Consider the following 22334-nt stretch of genomic DNA (forward strand, 5'->3'; position numbering starts at 1 on the left):
ATTTATTCGAACTATTGCTCGTAAAAGTGTTCTAGGATTTCATTTCAAGCCTTCTACCGAGTCTCTGCTGTGTATTGTAATGAAATTTGGGCATTACATATGTTATAATTGATTTTATGAGAAATTGGAACTTTGAGGGCTGATTCTATCGAACAGTTTGTAAACACGGATGATATGTCATTAATTCTCTTGTGTTGTGAAGTCCTCTTGATGCAGGACATAAATGCAAAATGATTTGATTAAGAAATTTGCGCGCTTAAATTTTAGAGAACAATAGTAAATAAACTTATATTGATTTTTAGCGATAAGACAAAATAATAAGGCGATAAAACAAGTTTAGGTCAATTCACATGCGTAGAGGTTCAGATCCTAAAATAGCCAATTACTCAAAACGTTGCATACATGGAATGTTTTCATAAAAAATCCTTATAATAACAACAAGACTAGTCACTATGCAATGATCCCTCACTCAACTCCATAAATTACTATACTTTAGTGGAGAGATCAACAAGAATCTTTGTGAATCAAACTATAAACCACAATTGAGAGGTGAATTAGGAAGATATAAGAGTAGGAGGAAAAATTTACCCAAGGGAAAGACAAATACGGAGCTCCGGCGTAGTCGCTTGGATGTTGGGAAATGAATGAACAACAGCATGCTCCTTCTAGGTGTCTTCAGCAACATTTTGGCAATCTGCAGGTCTTTGACAGCAGTTTTGATCCCTGGAAAAGTCTGTGCAGCAACCTATAATGCCTAGGAAAACCCTTGCAGTTCTTGAAGGGTTGCTGGATAGCAAACTGGAGCGAAGTTGACGGCAAAATCTGCTGGTCGGAATTTTCTGGGCAGTATTTCTTAATGCAGAATTTCTGGACAGTTGTTGGGAACAGGTTTCCGGCTGCTAGGGTTTGCTTGGAGGGGCAATTAAGTCGACTAGGGGATAGGGAGAGGTGGCGGCTGGATTTGAGAAAGATTAAGGGAATTGATTTGAGAGCTTAATGGGGAATTAATTAGATAGGGGAGATAGGGTGGGCCGGCTATGCATGGGGAGTTAATTGGGGAATTTATGATTCTTTCCAAATTTAGGTTGCTAATTGTCGAAAGAGAATTAGAGAGAAATCTCTAATCAATTTCAGATTTAAGAGGATTTGGGAGTTTCCAAATATAAATCAATCTCATTAGGAAAGGATTTCAAATTCAATTTAATTGAGATTTGAAATTTGAATTTACCAAAGTTAAGATGATCAAGATTAGGAAAGTATTTAATTCTTTCCCAAATGAGAGGTTTTTATTTTGGAAAGCATTAAGGAGGTGGGGACAAGGAGGGGCCGGCAGCATCAAGGGGAATTTGGGAAATTTTGGTAAGGTTTTGAGACTAGTTCAATGGGGAATCCCAAATTAAAGAGGAATTAATTCCAATCCCATCCAAAATTAATTTGGATTTGATGTAGGAACTTTCCTAAAATAGAACTCTATTTTAGGAAATGTTTCAAAATTCAAACTTGATTTGAATAATTGAAATTGAAAAGCTTTCCCGAAAGAGATTAAGTAAGAAAGGAAAGTATTGATGAGGAATTTGAAAATTTGAAGGAAAGGGGAATTGGAGAGGGGTGGCTGGCGGCTAGAATTAGGGCTAGGGTTAGGGTTGGGTGGAGGTGGAGGGAATTAAGTGGATCAACCAATCAAGGGGTGAGCCACCTTGGATGGCCGGCGGCTAGGTGGGAAGGAGGAAGAGTATTGACCGGAGGTGGGGCCTGGGCTTGAAGCGGAGGCCGACAGTTTTGGGGTTGGGTAACCCTAAGATAACGACAAGGGGAAGGGGAGGAGGAAAGAAAGGATAGAGAATAAAAAGAAAGCCACGAACACGTACTCTTCCAAGATTGGTGGGTGATCCGCTTCCCTCTCCAAAGGATTTCTCTCCAAAGACTCTCCATGCTCTCACAAGAACTCAATATGCCGAAATTTTATAATTTATTCATTAATCTCAAAAGAAACATATGTGGCTTATATATAACCTCCTACAATGAAAGGGAAATAAAAGACGACATTGCCCCTAGGGCGTACATATGACAAAGCCCTTAAGTAAGGGCAAAACAGGAAAAGCTGCTAAAACAATTACATAAAACAAATAAATAAAACAAATACATATGAAGGCTGAAAAGTAGATCTGCGCAATCGTGTACGTTGATCCTCGGCCATATCTCTGAAAGACCTTTTAGGATCTGATGTTTGCATCACCTAGTAGCAGGGAAGTGTTTCTTTCCCAGTGCCGTTGGGAGAAAGGTGAGTCCATTGGGGGGTTCTCTTACATCTCGCGCAGTAATAGATCTATATCTTTCCCTTAAAGGGGATAGCTTCTAGTCAGAATTCTTCTAGCGCCTTCTATTTCTTTATAAGGATAAGCAGCCGGGACCGTCGATTAGGAATTCAGTACCGAACCCATGGAACCTGCGTGAAGGGAATAAAGAACCTCCTACCCTGCTTTTCCATCTTTCTCTTTTCCGGGTCTGAAAACGAAAAACGAAAAGACGATGGAATGCCTTAACTTCAAACCTGCTAACAGACGAGCTTTCAGACTACTTGCTGCTTGCTGGGAGATGAGGATCTAAAAGGAAAGGCTTAGCACCATCCCTGATCTGCGTCACTCGCTTACTTCAAAAATGCTTCAAGTCCTACCGATAAAAGAGAAACAACTAACTTGCTAGCTTCCCGAACTAGCTATCTTGTGAGTGCATCTACTTTCTTTTTGGCTTTTTGGGCAGTGCTAGTAGAGGAGTAGGTCTTGCCTGGCTTGCAAGACAACAAGAAAGATCTATTCTTTATGCTACGCCCTAGGTATCAAGACCGAGCGTGGGGTTACACTCGAAACCAACAAAAGCAACTCTTCAATAAAGTAACTCAACTCGCAATATCGTCGTATAATAGAAAGAGAAAAACACAAATTTGTGTTTTTTCACAGTCTGAGGAATTGCTTCGTTTCGTTCGCACCTTTGGTTCTCCCCGAAAACAACGTCCGACTTGCACTAGCTTTTCGAACTTGGGGTAATGGAATGGGAAGCGCGACTGAAAGGAGCGATTGAGAAGTTCCTGCTAAGAAAGCTTTCTCTTTCTTCAAGCCGAGGAGATCCTATTTAGAAATCATCTATTCTAAAATGAGTTTTTTTAGGGGCTTCGGGGCCGGAGCATTTCTTTAGCGAAGGACAATATATCGGGAGTCAGTCTTATTGGCAGGTCAAGGTGGGGCATAGGATAGGGGCGATCTGCAAGGAGCAAGTCTTCTTCCCCAGAAGAAAGGAGAGATTGGATCAACACCAATCTTACCAGGAGTCCAGTCCAGGGCTGTCATCAATGAAATCGACTGCTTTTTCTAAAGAAAATTGAGTTCTCAGGAATCGGATGCTTTGCACCTTTGTTTTCTCTGTGCAACAGGAACTAGTAGGAAGCAGAAACTATAGGTTCACAAGTACGAAAAGAAGACGTCTCATGAAATGCAGAAAGGAAGTTCTCACTTAGGATTGTTCATGCCCCACAAGTGAGTTTCCAAGTGCAGGCAGTCTCTTAGCGTAGTGGAAAAAATTGGGGTTGTTGCGCTCAGAACACACTTTGAACTTAGAAAGAAAATGTTCTTCATTGCATTGGAAAGAAGGATGGGGAAAGGGGATGCAAGGCTGGGAAAAGGTGATTGCCGAAATCCATAATCAAACTCACCCTTCTAAGTGAAGATCACTTGTAGATATCTCTTCACGGTGAAAAGTCCTCTTTTTTCTCTTCCCCCATTTTTCAAACTCGATCTCAAAATGTTCGGATGATTCTAGAGAACTCCCTCTTTACTAAAGAATGGGGATCGCCCGTCTGGTTCTCGTTGCATTTCATTCAACTCGTTCGGTCTCGCTCAATTTCATCACCCCTACAATTTCCACTTTTTCTTCCTAAAAGTAAGAAGAAGAAGGTTCTTGCTCTGCACCTAGACCACCACAAAGAAGGAACTAAACAGCTGGCTCGGATTAGATAGGGATAGGCTGTTTACTAAGGGACGAAGTGACTAGCTTTAGAATTGAGAAAGAGAAAGAAAAGCTAGTGACTAAGGGACAGGGTATGACATTACTCTATTGACTTTGAGAGGGCTTAGGACTCCAGCTAGAATAGAATATCTACAAGACCACTTTCAATACTAAGAAATGGTAATATCTGGAACTTTCACCAGATCTCATCCGAGAAGCAATTAGCACAAGAGATACTGAATCTAGTACTCGGCCTATGCCCTACAGGTAAACAAAGATAGGACTCTATTATGAAATAGATAGTGAAATCTTTCTAGTAGCTTTAAGCACTCTACATTCTATGACTCTGCATTTTTATATGCTTAAGGTCACGCCGCCATACACCCTGTTAATGAAAAGGCATACCACTACACCTTCTAGAGGTGCTCTAGAAAAGTCAGTATTCTGGCAAAAAAATCGGGGCGGGGGCTTAGCTCTCCAAGAGGCTCGGATAGACCTACATCCAAGGTAACTGCCTTCAAGATTCTTATGGTGGAGTGAGTGATGGAGCGACCAAAAACAAACGAAGAGGGAATTTAGAGAAAGGTCATTCTATTAGCTCGAACGCAGTGAGAATGAGTGCTTTCCTGAAATGAAAATGGCATTCGCTGCTCCTTGCTCCGCACCTTTCCTTCCACAAAGTAGGGGATGAAGTAAGAACAATACCGCTACCGCTTTTAGAAAGAGAACATATGTCACTTCCACTTCATGGACAACAGAGAAGGCTTATAGGTCAACCTTTTTATGCTTATTAGTAGATCCTTCCTCATCCTCTTCTGCATTCGATGGTCCCTGTTGTACTTATACTTAGGACTAGGACCTGCCATCCATACGTGCCTGCTACTGTTGCACGAATCTTATTCATTATCCTATCAATATGAAAGCGCTAAGCCAGGCACCGTAAAAAGTCCCTACTTTGCTTACCCAGCAAGGCGTATTCCATATCAATAGCCGCGGATTCTATTCTTTCTATTCTATTCAATTAGGAATTCATATTACATTACCTAAGACCTAAGCAGCTACTTCTGTCCGTGCATACTTCAATCATATCATGCTTTAGCTTGTCGGAGTCCGTAAGGTGAATCGCTTTCTTGAGCTTGCATACCAAGTTAGGATTCCTATGATAAGAGATGGAATTGGAGGAGGCTGCCTAACAACTGATTGTGAATCCTATCCTCCCTTCCCTTATGTTTTTGAAAGGCATTCTTCACGTCGCCAACTTTTGATTGCAGCCAAGACAAGAATGACACGAATTGTGTTTAGCAACCTGGAGACAATGTTTTTCCCTATCTCGTGACGGGGTTTGACTTTCACTTTAAGGAATCCTATTGTTCCAATAGAATATGCTTTGTTCACCTTAGGCTATCTAGCGCCTTGATTCAGAAGTATACTCCTTCATCTTTGAAGTGAATGGAGAGAGCAGTGCTTCCAGTTCCTTTAGCAAGACTTCTAGAAGAACATCTTCCTTAGACCGGAGAAGGGCGGAATTGTCAAATGCTATTCTCGTATATGATGCGCCGAATCGCAAATGAGTTCCATGGCTTCCCCTTTCTTTTGCCAAAGTCCTACCTCCAATCAAGGAAGCATTGGTAGCATGCGTCAGGGGATTCCTAACTCTTCCAAGTGCAACCGAGACCCTAATTTCATAACGAAGGACCCTCTGGAAGTGGAAAGAGGGTAAGCAGAACTGCTGAAAGAGATTCAAGCGATGCCATGGATGTTATTAGCTTATTCAAGCCTCACTCGACTCTATCTAGCCATTCGTAGTTGAAGAAAACCTTTAGCGTTGTCGTATGCGACTTCCTTACTAAGCTTTTAGTAAAGTAATCCCTTGCTTCTTACCGCAAGTCTTTCTTTCGACCCCGGGTCTTAATATTCGATTTAGGCTCAAAAGAAGGTTGGCACAAAAGCGATAGACATGAAATTCAATAGAAGATGATGCTTGCAAGGACAGCTCATGGCTAAAATGAATGAAGTGAAGCCAATTTCCCTAGGCCCAGAATCGAAAGAAGAAACCATTGAAAGCTGTCCAAAGGGAAGAGAAAGAGCTAGAATATGCCTTCTGTTTGCAGGTTTGACATTCTCTTTAGCAAAGAAGAAAGCACTACTTCTTCAATGCCAGTGGTGTGAGGCAGTGAGCTCGGGAAGTAAACTCTTTCAGTTGCTGTTCCGTAAGCCCTATTCACTCCTAGATGATACGAGGAATGAATCTCAGCAGGGGCCCATCAGCCAAAGAAAAGATATGCAGCTTGCTTGCGGCTTTGAAAGGGATCTTTCCTTCCTTCTCTACCTGCTTCTCAATAACCTCTGCCCCTTGGAAAAGAGCCCGAGGCACCTCTTTACTGATAAAAAGAATAGATAGAAAGAATGGGTTGGCTTAATACATGATTTGAACCACTCGCATCTACTCTTTGTTGTGAAGCTCATTCCCCGATCCCTACATCAAATGAGTCTGTTCTACGCTTTTATGGTCGAAAGACTAAACCAAGACAAGTGAGCTAATGATGCCTCCTTCATCTTCAGATGAAAGCGGAATCTGAAAGACATTGAGATCACCGAAAAAGACAAACAAAACTAGGAGAAGGAAGCAGCACCCAGCTCGATGAATCTGAAGTAGCAGACCTGCAAGACTCGGTCCTTATTTCTTCTTTCTCAGTTGAAAGAGAGGAGAGGAAGGGAGAAGCACACGGTTTTTGATCCTTTTATTGACGAGATTTTCAATGAAAGCTGAGATGGGGTAAGTTTGAAGAGTCAACTATTGCCCTACTTTTATGATTTCTCAGAAGAATGTCCCTGATATACTCCTAAAAAGGGGATTCTCGCTCTACTGAATCGAAAGAATTACTCTCGCGTTTGGAACAAAAAACAAAGAATAGAAATGGGAGAGCAGGTGCCCTTCGCTAGTGGTTACCCCCCAGCCCAAATGGAAATATTTGGAAAAAAGATGCGTTAGTCACGCATCCTAATTGGTGAGCTTATGCCCGCCCTAGTTCCTTCCCTGCTCTTAGTTTGCGGCACCATTTTCGCGCGCGAGTAAAAAGAAAGAACATCCAGATCTCTATCCTCTATCTATTGAGAAATTCTCATATCTGAAGAAAGGGCAGGTTCCAAAGAGTATATGTGCTTTTTCTATCTGACTTTCTGGCCTTGTCTGATGGATTGTCTTTGCCAACTTGAAGGGGACAACAGTAAAGGCTTACTCACCACTGGCAACCTCAGGGAACGTAACTGACATGAAAATAGATGGCCTTAAAAAAGGGGCTTAGCTTCTTGAGCTTGCTTTTGTCTAAGGGGAACTACCTGTAAAAAAATTACTTGGGCTGTCCGGATTAGGACTCGAACTGAAAAAAGGCGCTAGTTTTCAATTTTCTCTTTGGCATCAAAATGATCCTCGTTGGATTTCCGTTTTTGATTAGCTCCTTTTCAAGCATTGATTGGAGCATCAGTACATCTACAATCTACATCCTTCCGATCCGAAATCTCGTATGAAAGGTGGATATTAGAGCTTCTCGCGGGCCTTAAGAATCTCGTGGCTTTTCTCCTTACTTCTAAGATAGTGAAGATAGAAAAAGAAGGGCAGAGAAGATGACATAAAAAGAAAAAGACACATAGTGAAGAAAGGTTTTCATTCTCTCCTTGCACCTAAAGGAAAGCTAGAAGTTCAGCTATCGTGAGTCCGGTCCGGGGGAAGTTTCCTTTTTTTTTTTCATTTCAGGGGGAAATGCGAGAACTACTGACAATGAGTTAAGCTCACCGACACCAGTTGATCTACAAGGGTAGCAGGAGGGGTGGAGGCAAACTTAGCAGGGCAAGAAAGAGAAAATGAGAATTCTTCTATCTATTCTTATAGAATCTTTCACTTCACCGCACTATGCCAATGACTTCACTTTTACCTATCACTTTCCGCCTTTTGCTTTCGACTCATTCTAGTGCAGTTCAAAATTCCAAATGATTTGAATTGAAGATCTAAATCGAATTGAGTATATAGAAAGAAAAGAAGAAATCGAGGCAATAGAGAGAAGCACGAAGGTTTGGTGTCAATCTGATTCCGACTGTTGGGGCTGCTTCGAATCAAGGACTTTGGTCAGCTGAAGCAGATGTAGGGACTCGGCCCGAGGAAGTGGATGCACGGCGATGCGAGCTCCTCCAATTGCATTACCTCCAATCTCAAATTTGTAATTCGGTATGGTACGATTGTCTGATTTCTAGGAATGAATCTTCTCTCTAACGCCTCGTAAACGGCTGAGACTCTGATAAGAAAGAGAAAAAGAAAATATCGATGAGAACGAGTAGGCTTGCTTGCAGGAACTAAACGAGAATAAAAGAATATGGAAATGCTTTTGAACTAGTAATGGCTCGAATCGAGGCTTCAACCAGGTTGGGCAACAAATGGAGTATGTAGTATGTAAGAAATAAGGCAAGGTAAGACCTTCACTATGGGATGCATGAAGGAGCTCGTGCAGGATAAAAAAAGTAGTTCCGTTGATAACTCCAAGTTTTCAGCATATCGAAAGAAAATAGGTTGAGAATTTCAAGTGTAAAGCAAATGATGAGAGTAGCCTTTGTTCCTCGCATCTTCTTCTTAGAGTAGCCAGTAACGCTCCTTACCTTAAAGGGAATCGGTAGCAACCCGGTAGCAAAGTGCTTGAAGGCAGAAAACAAAGAAAATACGGAAGGAAAGGTGCTACGGGCGGAATCCGAAATCTAAATATACAGGGCATCCTTGACTAGGAAAGCGGTTCTCGGGCAATCAAAATTTTGACTGACTGGTCAGTAGCTGAAGCAGCTTCTGTGATGATGAGAATGATGAAAATGACTGATAACTAACTCCAAGTGTTAAGAGCATTTCAGAGGTATGTTTCCAAGTATGATGGTGAAAGTCTAGTTTGCAAGTCGTGGAATTCTATGACGAAAAGGATTGGGATCTTAGGCTTGGGAATGAGTACGGGTCAGTAAACTATGGCAAGTCACTCGCCAACACACGAGAAAGACTTCTCCATAAGCGGTCTTTGAATCTCGAAAACAGTTTTGATCATGATAGATGGGGGTCGAGTTATTGATTCTAATTTTTTGGTTGTGAACTACCTGCAGTCTGTAGTGTAGGCTTAGAAAGCCTTCCCGACTTAGCCTTATGATTTGCTACTCCAACTAGTGGACTATAGAATTTCCATGGATGAACTAATTCATTTTCCTATTTCATTCATTAGAGAAAGAGAATTCTTTCTAGTTATAGAAAGAAGTCAGTCTTTCTTTGTTCAACGCTTCGCGCCTTCTTTCTTAGTTTCTAGTGTACCGCACCTAAGGAGGTTTAGGGTCCGTCTCCAGAATTAGTTCATCCATGGAAATTCTATAATCCACTATGGGGCTTTTAGGATCTGATGTTTGCATCACCTCTCCTCTTGAGAGTTAGCTGTAGTGTAATCATCTATGAGATCTGATGCAACGGGAATGATGGGCTCAATGAAGGTAGCAACTTCAGTTGAAATCCCTCGTGTAGAAAAATAAATGGCAAATCACGTGGTTCTAAAGTTTCTCAAGAAAGTATTAAATTATCAATATTGAAAATAGGATATAAAAATATATTAACATATAAAACTAAAATTTAAGCATTAGAACTAATCTTTTTACTTATTTCAAAATGATTGCATACTTATACATACAATTTATTTCATCTAGTTTTCATCAAGCGTTCAGAATGTCAACAAACCATGACAATGTCAGTTTCATTATACTCCTGAGAAATAAATCATGTTTATGTTATGCAAATGATCCTATAGAATTAGAGTATTTGTGTCTTGATGAAAGATCAAGTTCTTTTGGCTTTTCAGATTCAATTTGAACAATATCAAATGTTATCTTGACCTTCATCAAGACATAATATAGTTTAGTTGACTGAGAAGCAGGAATGTAGAGAGTCTAGTTGACAAAGGAGGAGGAATAATTAAGTGTCGGTGTAAGGTGTTAGTCAAGACCCTTGATGTATATATATATAGGGTTGCATGGGTAGTTTTGTAATTTACTTTGTTATTTGATTTTTTTTAACCTTTAAGACTCCTAACTTATATATATATATATATAATGCCCAATTATCAAATTTTGGAAGAATTTTCTATTTTAATCGCTTCATTAATCAACTAGAGTTTCTATGAATATACCAATACAAATCAATCCAATGAAAGCAATTACAAATTATATTCATTCCTCAAAATTCATATATAATAGTCAATACTTCAATCAATTCATTCATCATTCTATCTTTTAGCTATTGACTACAAAAATAATAAAATTAAGAAAAATGCAAAAAAATAAAAAAAACTTGAATATCAGACCTGTCCTTACTCCACTAGATCGTGATCTCTTCTTGAAAATATGTAAAACCACATAGTGAGCTGACAGCTCACTAGGTTACTAAAGCCTACAACTGAAATCAATGTAAGACAATATAAAATTGAATCTTTTTAGTGATGCCTTAAATAACTTATGAGATTGGCTGCAAATATATGCATATGTTTGAAGCTGGACTAGTTTCAGTAGGGTTACCCTTTCATCATTTGCTTTCAATGGTGTTATCTTTTACTTCAATTACTTCTCGTGTCATTCTAAAGGTTTCTCATGCTCGACTCTTTGGTGGTCATGTTAATTTGGAATTGTGGTAAGATGACTGAAACATGAAAATATTTTTATTTGGCGATCTAATTTGCATCAATCTTGTAAGTGCAGTTATCTTCTGATACCAAGGTTCCTTCCAGTTGGGTTAAGGTCAATAGTACTAAGAAGTCGGTGAGATATCATACCCCAGAGGTCTTGGCAACATTGGATAAGTTGGTGCTTGCGAAGGAAGAATTTGCTGTTACATGCAGGAAAACATGGGCTATTTTTTTGACAGAGTTTGGTACATACTATGCTCAATTTCAGGCTTCAGTTCAAGCTCTGGCTGGTTTGGATTGTTTGCATTCACTAGCCATTCTCTCAAGGAATCAGGTGATTGATTCAGCTGCCCTTTTTTTTTCATAGATGATCATAATTACATTTCTAGTTCACTGCGTGCATCTAATTTACAATCTGTAGAAATATGTGCGACCAACATTTGGGAGTAATGATGAACCTGGTCAAATACATATCAGTTCAGGTCGCCACCCAGTAAGTTACACTTGCTCTTGGTTCCATCTAAATATTTTATTACTATTTCTGAATGGTTGAACTGTAATTTTGAGTGCTAATAATCATCTTTTTGTTGGTGGTATTAAGAATTCCTTTTTGTTATTTATGCAATTTATACGATGTTCTTTTTTAATTTGAAAATTCTACTTAAATACAAGGAGTCAACACACTTATCCATATTTCTTTCTAACATGTGCGTTATCACCTTTGGTTATAATCATCTGGTTCTTGTAAATATGAACGTAGTAAATACATTGCATCCATTCTAGCTAACTTTACGTCTATTTATGCATGCTGTTATGGAGATCTAAATGCAAAACACAAAATAAACCCTAGAAATTAATTAGAGAAGTGTTTGAAAGATAAAAGGAGCCTAAGTTTTAGATATGAAAACAAAATTGCAACCTTACTGTCCTTGGTTGTTGTTGATGTGGTTTCTTGATCCTAACCATAGTTCATTGGTGTGTTCACTGTTCCATGCAACTTTCTGAGATCAAGGTCGGATAGAAAACACAAGACATCTAACGCCATTAAGGATTATGATAAAAAAATGATGAAACAAATTGATGATGAATGATTCCTCCACTTCCTCCTAACTTCGCAAGAATATTAAAACTTCACATCCATGAAAGATTATTCTGTGCGGATGCTGAACGCCGTCTAGAGACTAACCAGAATGCGCCACGTCACCCCTGCTCGGTACCGTGACTCGGTACTGCACGGTACCGCAGCTCGGTACTGCTTAATGCCGTGCTCGGTACCGCTGACGTGGCTGCACATGATTCGCCTCCGAACGTAGAGCTACGTCTGAATAGAGATAATGGCCTCAACAAAGGGGTATGAAAATATGACTTTTACATATTCAGGCTAGTATCTGTCATGCGAATCATTAACATAACGCAGGATCTTGGTACTGGACTCTTATTGCCATGTTAAAACAGATTAGGTTTGTAATGTACCTTACGAAACTTGTAATTTATCGTTGAGCTAGGACTTATATCTTATGTTAAAGCCAGTGCAATAGAAATATAACGTATACCATAAAACATGCTGTGATGTACCATTACAGTTCAATGCCATGTATCTTTGGTTGGATTTAACAACTTCCAGCTTTGCAAACAAATTCCTACGTAGGCTTAGCTAAGCTAGCCCGTAACTTTCTAGCACCCCTGTGATAGGAAACACTTGTAGATCTCAAGTATTTCCTATCAATCTTCGGAAAACAGCGAGAATCCTTCACAATAGTCTGCACAAAACCACGAAAATAATAGATAATTTGTATTATTTGATGAAAGGAAAATGGAAAATAGCAAGATACAGTTGATCCTCTCTTCGAGAGGAGGATCGATCTCTCCCAAATCTCTTGACGCTGCTAGAGCCCAAAGAAAACCTAAATCTACGAGATCTCAAATTTCAGCCAAATTAAAGATGCCATAACCCTAGGAAAACAAAGTATTTAATGCATATAAATCAAAAGGAAATCCCTAAATAGTCCCTACATTTAATTTCCCTCCTAATATTCCTCAAAATTCCTTCCAAAAATGCTCCTGTGGAATCGCGGCTCGCGCGGCATCCGCCACAGGCGGAATAACGTCGCGGTTTCGCCTGTAAACTGGTCCCGCCTGGACCGCCTGGATCTGTCCAGTGGATCGGTCTAACAATACTCCCCTCCCAAAGATCTATCTTGTCCTCAAGGTGGAAATATGCTCATGTTTCCGTGGAGGTGGCCATCCTTGAGGTTGTTGAAAGTCCTTACCAAATTGCTGAGTCAAGGGCTGCACTGAAAGAGAAACATCTCCTCCCTCCTCCATCCTGATCACATCCAGCTTGTATAGTTCCACTAAATAATCTTCCCCCATCTCTTGTATGTCCCTAGCCATGGTCTTAAGTGATGTCATGGCTTTGGATAGCCCCGCATCTCCCCTTATAACCACCATTAATTCCATCATGAGTGCTCCCAAATTGTCCGTGGTTTCCCCCAAGGTTTGCAATCACTTCATCCCCAGGATGACATCAATACTTCCTAACTCTAGTGGGAGAAAGTCTTCTCTTACTTGAATCCCCTGGATGGTCAAAACCACTCCTTTATAGATCCTCTGGCCTTTCTCCACCTTCCCTGTACCCATCATCACCCCATAACAACCGGTGTCCACCAATTTCACTCTCAATTGGTCAACGACCTGAGTGGAAATGAAATTATGGGTAGCTCCACTATCAATTATCACCACCACCATCCTGCCCTTTATCTCCCCCCTCACCTTCATGGTATGATTCAGAGTGAATCCTACCACTGAGTTTAGGGAAACCTCGGCCAGATCCAAATGCAACTTCTCCTTTATCTTCTCCTCCAACTCCCCCTTACCTCCCTCATTAGTTTCCTCGTCATCACAGACGATGAGAACCTGAAGAGTTCGGTCCTTGCACCGATGTCCTAGTATATACTTCTCCTCGCACCTGAATCACAACCCCTTTGCCCTCTTCTCCTGCCCCCTTCTCCAGATTCTTCTGATTTTCCATCAGTTGTGCCAACTTCATGGCCTCCCATAAGTCATTAGGCATCAGAACTTTCATTGCTGCTCGGATCTCTGCCTTCAACCCCTTCATGAAGTTCCCCCTCCAATACCGTATCTGATAATCGCTCCACCCCATTGGCTAGGTGCTCAAACTGTTCTCGGTAGTCTGCTACTGTTCCCTTTTGTGCGAACTGCTCATAAAAATTTCCTCCCTAGTCGGTTTGGAAACGTTCTATTATGTACTCCTTGAATTCCCTCCAGTTCCTGATAGGTCTCCTTTGGTCTCTCCACTGGTACCATGACAGTGCATTTTTCTCCAAACATAGGCCTGCTGCTGTCAGCTTCTCCTCCTCCATTAGCCCATTAACGGCAAAGTACCTCTCCACCTTATATATTTATCCATATGCATCCTCCCCTTCGAAGATAGGCATCTTCAACTTCCTCGCCTTCTGATCTCCACCATTCCCCCTTATTCCTCCATAACTTCCCCTCTCCCAAGTGCTCGGCCCACCCCACATCTCTCGGTTTTCCCTTGCCCTGCCATAGCCCAAACCCCCTTCGAATTCTCCTCTTATTTCTTCAAAATCAGCACCTCAGTGGCCATAATGTCCCTCTCGACATTCCCAATCAGCACCCTTTTGCTCTGTCCCTCCATACCCATGCTTTTCCCCATACCTACCTCATCTATCCTCCCTCTGGAAAGGCTCCAGATCGGGTTTCCTTCTTTCTCCTTCCACGATTTCCACCTCATCTTCCTCCCTATGAATTTCAGAATTCGTGTTTTTTCTTTTCTCCTCTTTTGCCACAGAAGCCGCCGTTTGGTTATGGATTTCCAACATTTTCTTCATCATGTCCCGGAGATCGGCTACTTGTCCTTGCATGGAGGAAATCCTTTTCTCCACCGTTTTCTTGATTTGGTTCATCTCCCCTTCAAGCCTTTCTTCTAGCGCATCAACTTTCTTGGCCGCCATATCGATCCGAACTTTTATAAATACAAAAATTCCGGATTTGGATTATAAAAATAGCACTTCGTCCCTTCTCAACCAAAAATTGGGCGCCGAACTTCGCCAAAAATAACCCACGAACAGTCCCAAGACTTGCTCTGATACCAATTTGATAGGAAACACTTGTAAATCTCATGTATTTCCTATTAATCTTCGAAAAACACCGAGAATCCTTCACAAAAGTCCGCACAAAACCACTAAAACAGTAGATAATTTTTATTATTTGATGAAAGGAAAACGAAAAATAGCTAGATACAGTTGATCCTCTATTCGAGAGGAGGATTGATCTCTCCCAAATCTCTAGACGCCGCTAAAGCCCAAAGAAAACCTAAATCTACGAGATCTCAAATTTCAGCCAAATTCAAGATGCCCTAACCCTAGGAAAACAAAGTATTTAATGCATACAAATCAAAAGGAAATCCCTACACAGTCCCTACATTCAATTTCCCTCCTAATATTCCTCAAAATTCCTTCCTAAAACGCTCCCATGGAATCGCGGCTCGCGCGGCATCCGCCAGAGGCAGAATAGCGTCGCAGTTTCGCCCGTAAATCTGTCCCGCCTGGACCGATTGGACCGGTCCAGTGGACCGATCTAACACCCTGATGTTTAAAAGCACATAGACCTTTACTAAATGGGAATGCGTGGCTTACAACTACGTGAAAACTAGAGGGAGTTGCTCCTTTCTTTAACTTACAACGCCACTCAAATTGATCGCCTTACTATATCTAATGCAAGCAATTGGTATCTATGGGGCTTATTTTAACCTCCTTCCAAGTTGCTCATGAAGGAACTTACACCCCAACCTAGGGGTGTCAATTTCGGGTCACGGGTCGGGTTTGGGTCAAACCCGAAATTGACCCGACATTGTTCGGGTTCGGGTCGGGTCGACCCGTTTTTGCAAACGGTCAATTTTCTGGACCCAACCCGACCCGCCTTCGGGTTGGTTGACCGAACCCTTGTATCAGCGCGAAGCAGAACATCCGCGAAGTCAGCACGGTTTCGGCGCGCCGGTAGCTGGCTAGCAGCGGGTTTCGATCGCACGCGGGTTTCAGCCGCAGCAGCGGGTTTCGTCGTTTCGGTCGCGCGCGGCAGCCGACAACAGTCGACAAACCGCAGACGACGCGATGGAATGGACGAATGATGCGAACCCGGGCCAAACCGGGTTGATTCCGGGTTTCCGGGTCAACCCGAACCCGACCCGATTTTACAAACGGGTCGAAATCTCCAACCCGAACCTGACCCGATTCGGGTTCGGGTTGACCCGAACCCGAAATTTTCGGGTCGGGTTTTCGGGTCGGGTCAAATGTTGACAGCTCTACCCCAACCATAAGATATTAGGTAGCCCAATAATAGATATTATACTCATAGGCTCTGGAAATTTATGCTGGCTTGTTTATGAGAGTGCTTATTATTGACCTTAAGGGGGAAAAAATGGGAAAAGGGAAAAAATCTCTCATTCTCTTCACCACCCCCATGTCTCCCATATGTGAATTCACGTTGCCTCGTACATGCACCATGCTACTCACGAACTCCCTCAAATCACATGACTCCCTCCCAATTGCCTCTCTTTCATCAATTCCTCTCTTCTCTCCTATCTTTCTCGCAGCCCTCTCTTTTTCTATTCTCCAACACCATAGCTAACTTGCTGCTTTCATAGCCTAGTTCTTTGCTGCACGACTAAATCCAACTACTGTGGGTTTTCCTCTCTTTTGTCGATCTCATGCTCCTGATGACCCCCTAGCTCGGAGCCCTCTCTCCCTCTTCTCTTCTCTAGCACCGCAACCAACACCTCATCGCCAACATCGCCTACACCAGCAGCCATCACCGCCGTGCCATAACCTAGCTGGCGTTGCTGTCTTGCCCTACTCTAAGTCATCGTTGTCGTCTCAACATACCCCATCTGTCGTCACTGCCTCTCTTCCTCTCTCTCTCTCTCTCTCTCACTCACTCACTGTCTCACTCCACCTCTTATACCCTTCTTCCTCTCTATTTTTTCCTTTCTCTATCTCTATTTTTTTCTCTCTTTAAATCCCTCTCTATCTCCCTCTATCCTTATCTCTTTAATTCCTTCTCTTTTGTTTCTCCATCTCTTCCTCTCCCTCTATCCTCTCTCGCTATATCAATTTTTTTTTCTTTTTATCTCTAAAATGAGAAGGAAAAAAAAAACGAGAAAAAGGAGAAAAAAATTGTATATTCTTACCTTGCAAATTTTGTCAGCTCATAAGTGTCGTCGACTCATGGTTTGTAGATATAAAAAATGCTGCTCTTAAAATTAGTAAAATCTCTATTTTATAGTGGTTGGCGCGACGAGTGGTACCTATGCGTGATTTTCTTAACATAGCAAGCGTAACTCATATATGACCTCGCGATGCAACAGGTAAGCCCTGTGCACGTTTTTCTTTGCACGACATAGAATTTTAAATCTAAATACTTATGCATTTTTTCCAATGTGGTTGGGAAGTTTGTTGTAAAATTTCAAACATATGTCAACCATTCTAAGCTTGTTATAAATTAAGTTTTGAGCATCAATGTTGAAAATCAAATAAAACGATAAAAAAGTGCTAACCGCAGCATGTCAACATGTTTACACATCCAAGACTGTGTCTAAAATAGCTGCTCGATCGTAAATAAAAGAAAAGGAAAAAAAGATCGAAAGAAACTGATGCTCACTTACGCTCTTTTGCAGTTGAGAGAAGGTTCCTATCGATCAGCCTCCCAACAACTCGTGAATGAGACTAAGGCTCATTCGCCTCCTCCCATATACGCATGGACGACCAGACAAGTCATGAACCCATCACCTCCTATCCGACCTCGTCATCTCGCGTGCTCGCGCCTAACTCCACCTCACGCATGGCAGCTGACTAAGCCTACCCTCCCTCAATCCGTAGGTGAACTGAGCGACATTAGGTTTCCCGAACCCTCTTCCTGACGAATATGCTCTTGCCTCCCTCACTTGCGACCGAAGCAACCAACGCAGACGACCTTGACCAAATGGCCTCTCTGCACTGTTCGAACCCTTGCCTCCCTCTAACTCTGAGCCTCCGTTCGCTTCTGAGTTCGATCTCCCCTCCAATGACCTACTTGACCACGACTAGGTCGCGACCTGCGTCTAGGCCCGATGCCCCTCTGCGCGTGACTCTGGCACAACCGATCACAAGCTCCCGTGTGCAAACTCACGCACGTCTTTTGTATGCGTGAGTGGCCAGCTTTGTCTGAGCCTGTGCACACGCCTGATTCTACTTCTATGCAAACAATTCTTATGGCTTTCTTGAAATCGTGAGTGAGGAAGAAGATAGTTTTATTATATTTCGTTATTATGATTAATGAAAATAATAATAATAATAATAATAATAATAATTATAATTATAATTAATAATAATAATGATTAATATTATTAGTGTCATTAATAAAAGAAAAAAAGAAGCAAATGTCGCGATCGCCAAATCAAAGGAGTCGAAGACTAATTCCAGGGTTGATCCTTCGCCTGAAGTGCTCGATCGTCGATTATGATCCAATTGAGCGGACCTAAAAGGGTGAGTGCCTTCCCCAACCTCCTCTCGCAGAGAGGGGGAGCCAAAAGGGTGTCGAAATTTCGGGGAAAATGCTAAATTTTAAAATTCTTCTAACAGGTACCACAACAACTAAATTATAGGACTCGAAGATCAATTCCGGGGTTGATTCGTCCCCCAAAGCCTTTGGTCATGGAATTCTATCCGGCTAGGTGGACTAGAAAAGGCAAGTGCCCTCCGAACTCCTCTCTAGTGAGGGAACCCCATGAGGCTACAGAAATTATGTCGCGAGGCTGCCAAACTTGCAATCTGAGAGCTTCAATTAAAATTTTAATTGATTAATAACTAATTAATCTATTTAAATTCAATTTTAAAATTTCAATTTGATAATAAATTAAATTTAAAATTTAAAATTTAATTTAATTATTCTGAGTAATTAATTTACCTAAAAACTCTATAATTAAAATTTAATTGATTAATTAATTAAAATCTAAATGAGTGATTAAATTAAAGAATTAAAATTTGATAACTAATTAATTAAAATAAACTTGAGATTTTACTTAATTGACTATCTAAATTAACAACAATTTTAAAATATAATTGAATAATTAATTTAAAATTTTATTTTATTTAATAAAATCAATATCTTTAATTAATTTAAAATTTCGTTAAATTAATTAATTTAAAAATTAATAGCAAAACTAAAATATGTTAATTAATATTAAATTAATTAACCTTTTAATTAAATTAATTAGACCAATATAACAACTAATTTAATTAATAATTAAATTAAAACATTCAAGTAATTTAATATTTATTAATGAGTCGAGTGTTTAATTTTAAATTAAAATTTAAACTTTAAATCAACTAGTTAAAAAAAAATTTTAAATGTAAGTAGAAATGTAATGAGAGGAGAGCCTCTATGATGAAATGCATTTTGATTAAAATAAAATAAAAAAATACCAAAAATAATGTTTCCACTCATCAAACTTAAGTTCAAAGCACACCAACTAAGGTCCAAACTCCTAAAACTAAAAAACTAAAGAAAATAAAAAATGCAGAGAAAACTACAAAAACTCCTAGCAATCCTTAACGCAGCTCCAGCTCCTTGCAAGCTCCAGCTCCTACAACTGCTAGATGAACACTTGCAAACAAATAAAAAAAGTCAGTGCATGGTGGTAAACAAAACTAGTATTGTAAGCAAACAACTAGTACGATAGGTAAAAAAAACAAGCAAAGAAAATAGTGATGAAAGTAAAAAAAAAAAAACTATTGAAAGTAAAACTACTACTACATGCAAGATTGGTGTTGAAACAAACAAGTAAGTAAAGCTACTACTGTGAGCCATAAGCTATTACTGTAAACAAAACACTAATACGGGTGTCGAGGTGGTGAAAAGCACAGAACTTAGTATCTACTGCTAAAGGCCCACTAAACTAAATCCCCCATAACCCAAATTCAATTAGCAACCTCTAATAGAGGCCGTAAGTCCTACTTTAATTAGGGTGTTAGGGAAAATTTTCCAAGAGCGGATAATACATCCCTGATAACTTAGGCTACTTCATAGCGAAGCAGTAAGACCCGCCTTTAAGCAGGCTATTTAGAGAAATTATCAAGTGAATTGTCAAACTCTAAAAGGCTAAATTATACGGGTCACTTTGTTTATAGGGCTAGGTTGTAAGACTCACCTTTAGGCTACTTCTAAATATTGAATCTGTAAGACCTACCAAAATAGCCGGGCTACTTTCAAGCTAAGTAGTAAGACCCGCATGCTAGGGAAATTTCTAAGTGAGCAACCCTAAACCCAAACATATAGACTACTTCTAATAGAAGTCGTAAGACTTGCTATACTGACTACTTTCAATGAAAGAGGTAAGACCCCCTTTTCAAACTTAAACCTAGCCACTTCTAAGCGAAGCCGTAAGACCCGCTATACAAGCTATTTTCAAAGGAAGCTGTAAGACCCGTTATACGAGCTACTTTCAATGAAAACGATAAGCCTCAACCCAAATACAAACTACGGGTGACTCAAACTTTTAGTTAGGTTAAGGTCAAGTCATTTATTGACGGCTCTCTAATCACATATGAGTCATCGAGCTCATGAAATAAATCCAGAATCTCTTACTAACTCGAGACTTTGGAGCAAAATAATAAGGTAGATTTCTTAGCTAAATTAGCCAAAAAATAACAAGTGTGAATGATGAGCCTGTGTTGGTTTGAGTTCACAGTCGTTGAGTGCTAGAGTAAGCTATTTGGAAATCCTTGTTGGTCAATAGAGCTCAACTTTTGGCTTGGGTGTTTGGACTAAGAGCAAGGCTCTATGGTATGAATGCTCAGGCAAATTTTAATTACGTTAATAAATATTTATTAAAATAAATATGAAAAAAATAAACACGCCAGAGTTGCTAGCAAAGCTATCGACTGATTTTTGATGTGCTATCTACCTGGAGACAGAATAATAGATAGGGCGATTAGTGAAATGAAAGGAAAAAAAAAAAAGCCAACTGCTTCCGATGTTAGTGACTGGCTTTTGTATATTAATTTATATATAAACTTTTTATATTTGTGCTATATAACAAAAGAAAAAAATGCTAGTCGCTGACAACAACTATGACTAGCTTTTGAATATAATATATATATATATATATAAAGTTTATAAAGTTATGAATAATTATATTTATTAAAATAATAGATAGATAATTGTTGGCAGATATATCGGGGGTCCAAGGGGGTAGTGCCCCCTAGCGGGATTCGACCTGCCCGGTCAGGTCGCATGGTCAAGGGGCAGCGCCTAAAGACCATAATATTTTATATGGTTCATCATTCCCTGACAATATCACCTCTACATAACGTGTTTAATTATACAGGGGGCAATTGCCTAAAGACCATAATATTTTAAAACTTTTAGGGGATACAATTGCCTTAAAACCCTTATAATAAAGACTAAAACATAGATTTAGGGACAAATTATTTAAAGAATCATATAATAAATAAATAAATAAAATTTTTGAGGGGGGCAATTGCCCCCCCGGACATAAGGGGCTTCCGCCCCTGCTAGCAAAGCTAGCGACTATGGCTTGTTTTAAAATTTTCTTCAGATTTATTTCAATAATATAATTTTTTAACATACTTATAAAATTTAACCCTGAATGTCCATAGACAACTTAAATTGATAGACCCCGATGGGTCAAAGGAGAGGTCGACAAATCTCTCCTAATTTCTCTCTCCTTTCTCTATCTTTTTTGTTAACTCTCTCTATCTCCCCTCTCTCTCTATCTATCCATCTATCTTCTCTCCTATCATTGTCCTCACCCCTTGACTTTATTTATTTATCATAATCTTTTCCTCTCTCTCTCTCTCTCTCTCTCTCTCTCTCACTCTCTCTCTCTCTCTCTAAATATTTTTCTCTGTATTTGCCTCTATCCTGTTATCCTTTATGTCTCCACATGCTGATCATTTAGCATATCTGAATTCCATAGTTTTCTGTCCACCTTCTCAAAATTGCTTTGTGGCCTCCATTTCCCATGCTGCATCAGAAATCTTAAAATCTCATTTATGAGCGTTAAGACTTGCTGCACAAATTCTTCACGTGCAATTAAGGGCGACGATATAAGGCACATAAGTTGGTGTGACTTCAATCGAAATTCAAATCTGAAAGTCTTGTATGCTTGAACCTCGTTACTAAGGCCAATGATTCACACATTGCCTTCTCACTGCAAAAAAAATGGTGTGTTGGAATCAGAATATATGGTAAACTCTATGTAAGCATAGCTTACGTTGCAACATATTGTACTTTACATCAATTGATTAATCAATAATTAGTTACCATTTTGTAGGCATGCTCCAACCTAGGAATGCTAACTCAAGGCTCGTACAACTATTAACATCCTTACATTTTCAAAAAGCTAAATATCACCGGCACAACTCTAGTTTTACCTGCCTTGGAAGTTGCAGACTGAAGCTGTGCGTTATCTACTAAAGGATGTTGAAGCCACCACCTTTCTACAGCTTCCATTCTTATGTAAACCTGCTGAAGTTAAAACATTTGCATGTATGTATTTTTTTTCCCAATTTAGTTAAGTTGATATGTGACAAGAAATACTTGAGT

General features: G+C 40.1%; 1 protein-coding gene across 2 annotated transcripts in view; it reads left to right on the plus strand.

Annotated features, from left to right (window-relative positions):
- Positions 1–22334, plus strand: part of LOC110099820 (DNA mismatch repair protein MSH3) — a 41717-nt gene that overhangs the window by 14626 nt on the left and 4757 nt on the right. For both annotated transcript variants that reach the window (XM_020827110.2, XM_020827111.2), the window contains exons 8-9: positions 10759–11019; positions 11107–11178. In XM_020827110.2, coding sequence (XP_020682769.1) covers positions 10759–11019; positions 11107–11178 — 333 coding nt within the window. The remainder of the gene's footprint in view (positions 1–10758; positions 11020–11106; positions 11179–22334) is intronic.

The sequence above is a fragment of the Dendrobium catenatum genome, unplaced genomic scaffold, assembly GCF_001605985.2.
Source record: "Dendrobium catenatum unplaced genomic scaffold, ASM160598v2 fragScaff_scaffold_1608, whole genome shotgun sequence".
In the NCBI taxonomy this organism is placed as follows: domain Eukaryota; kingdom Viridiplantae; phylum Streptophyta; class Magnoliopsida; order Asparagales; family Orchidaceae; genus Dendrobium; species Dendrobium catenatum.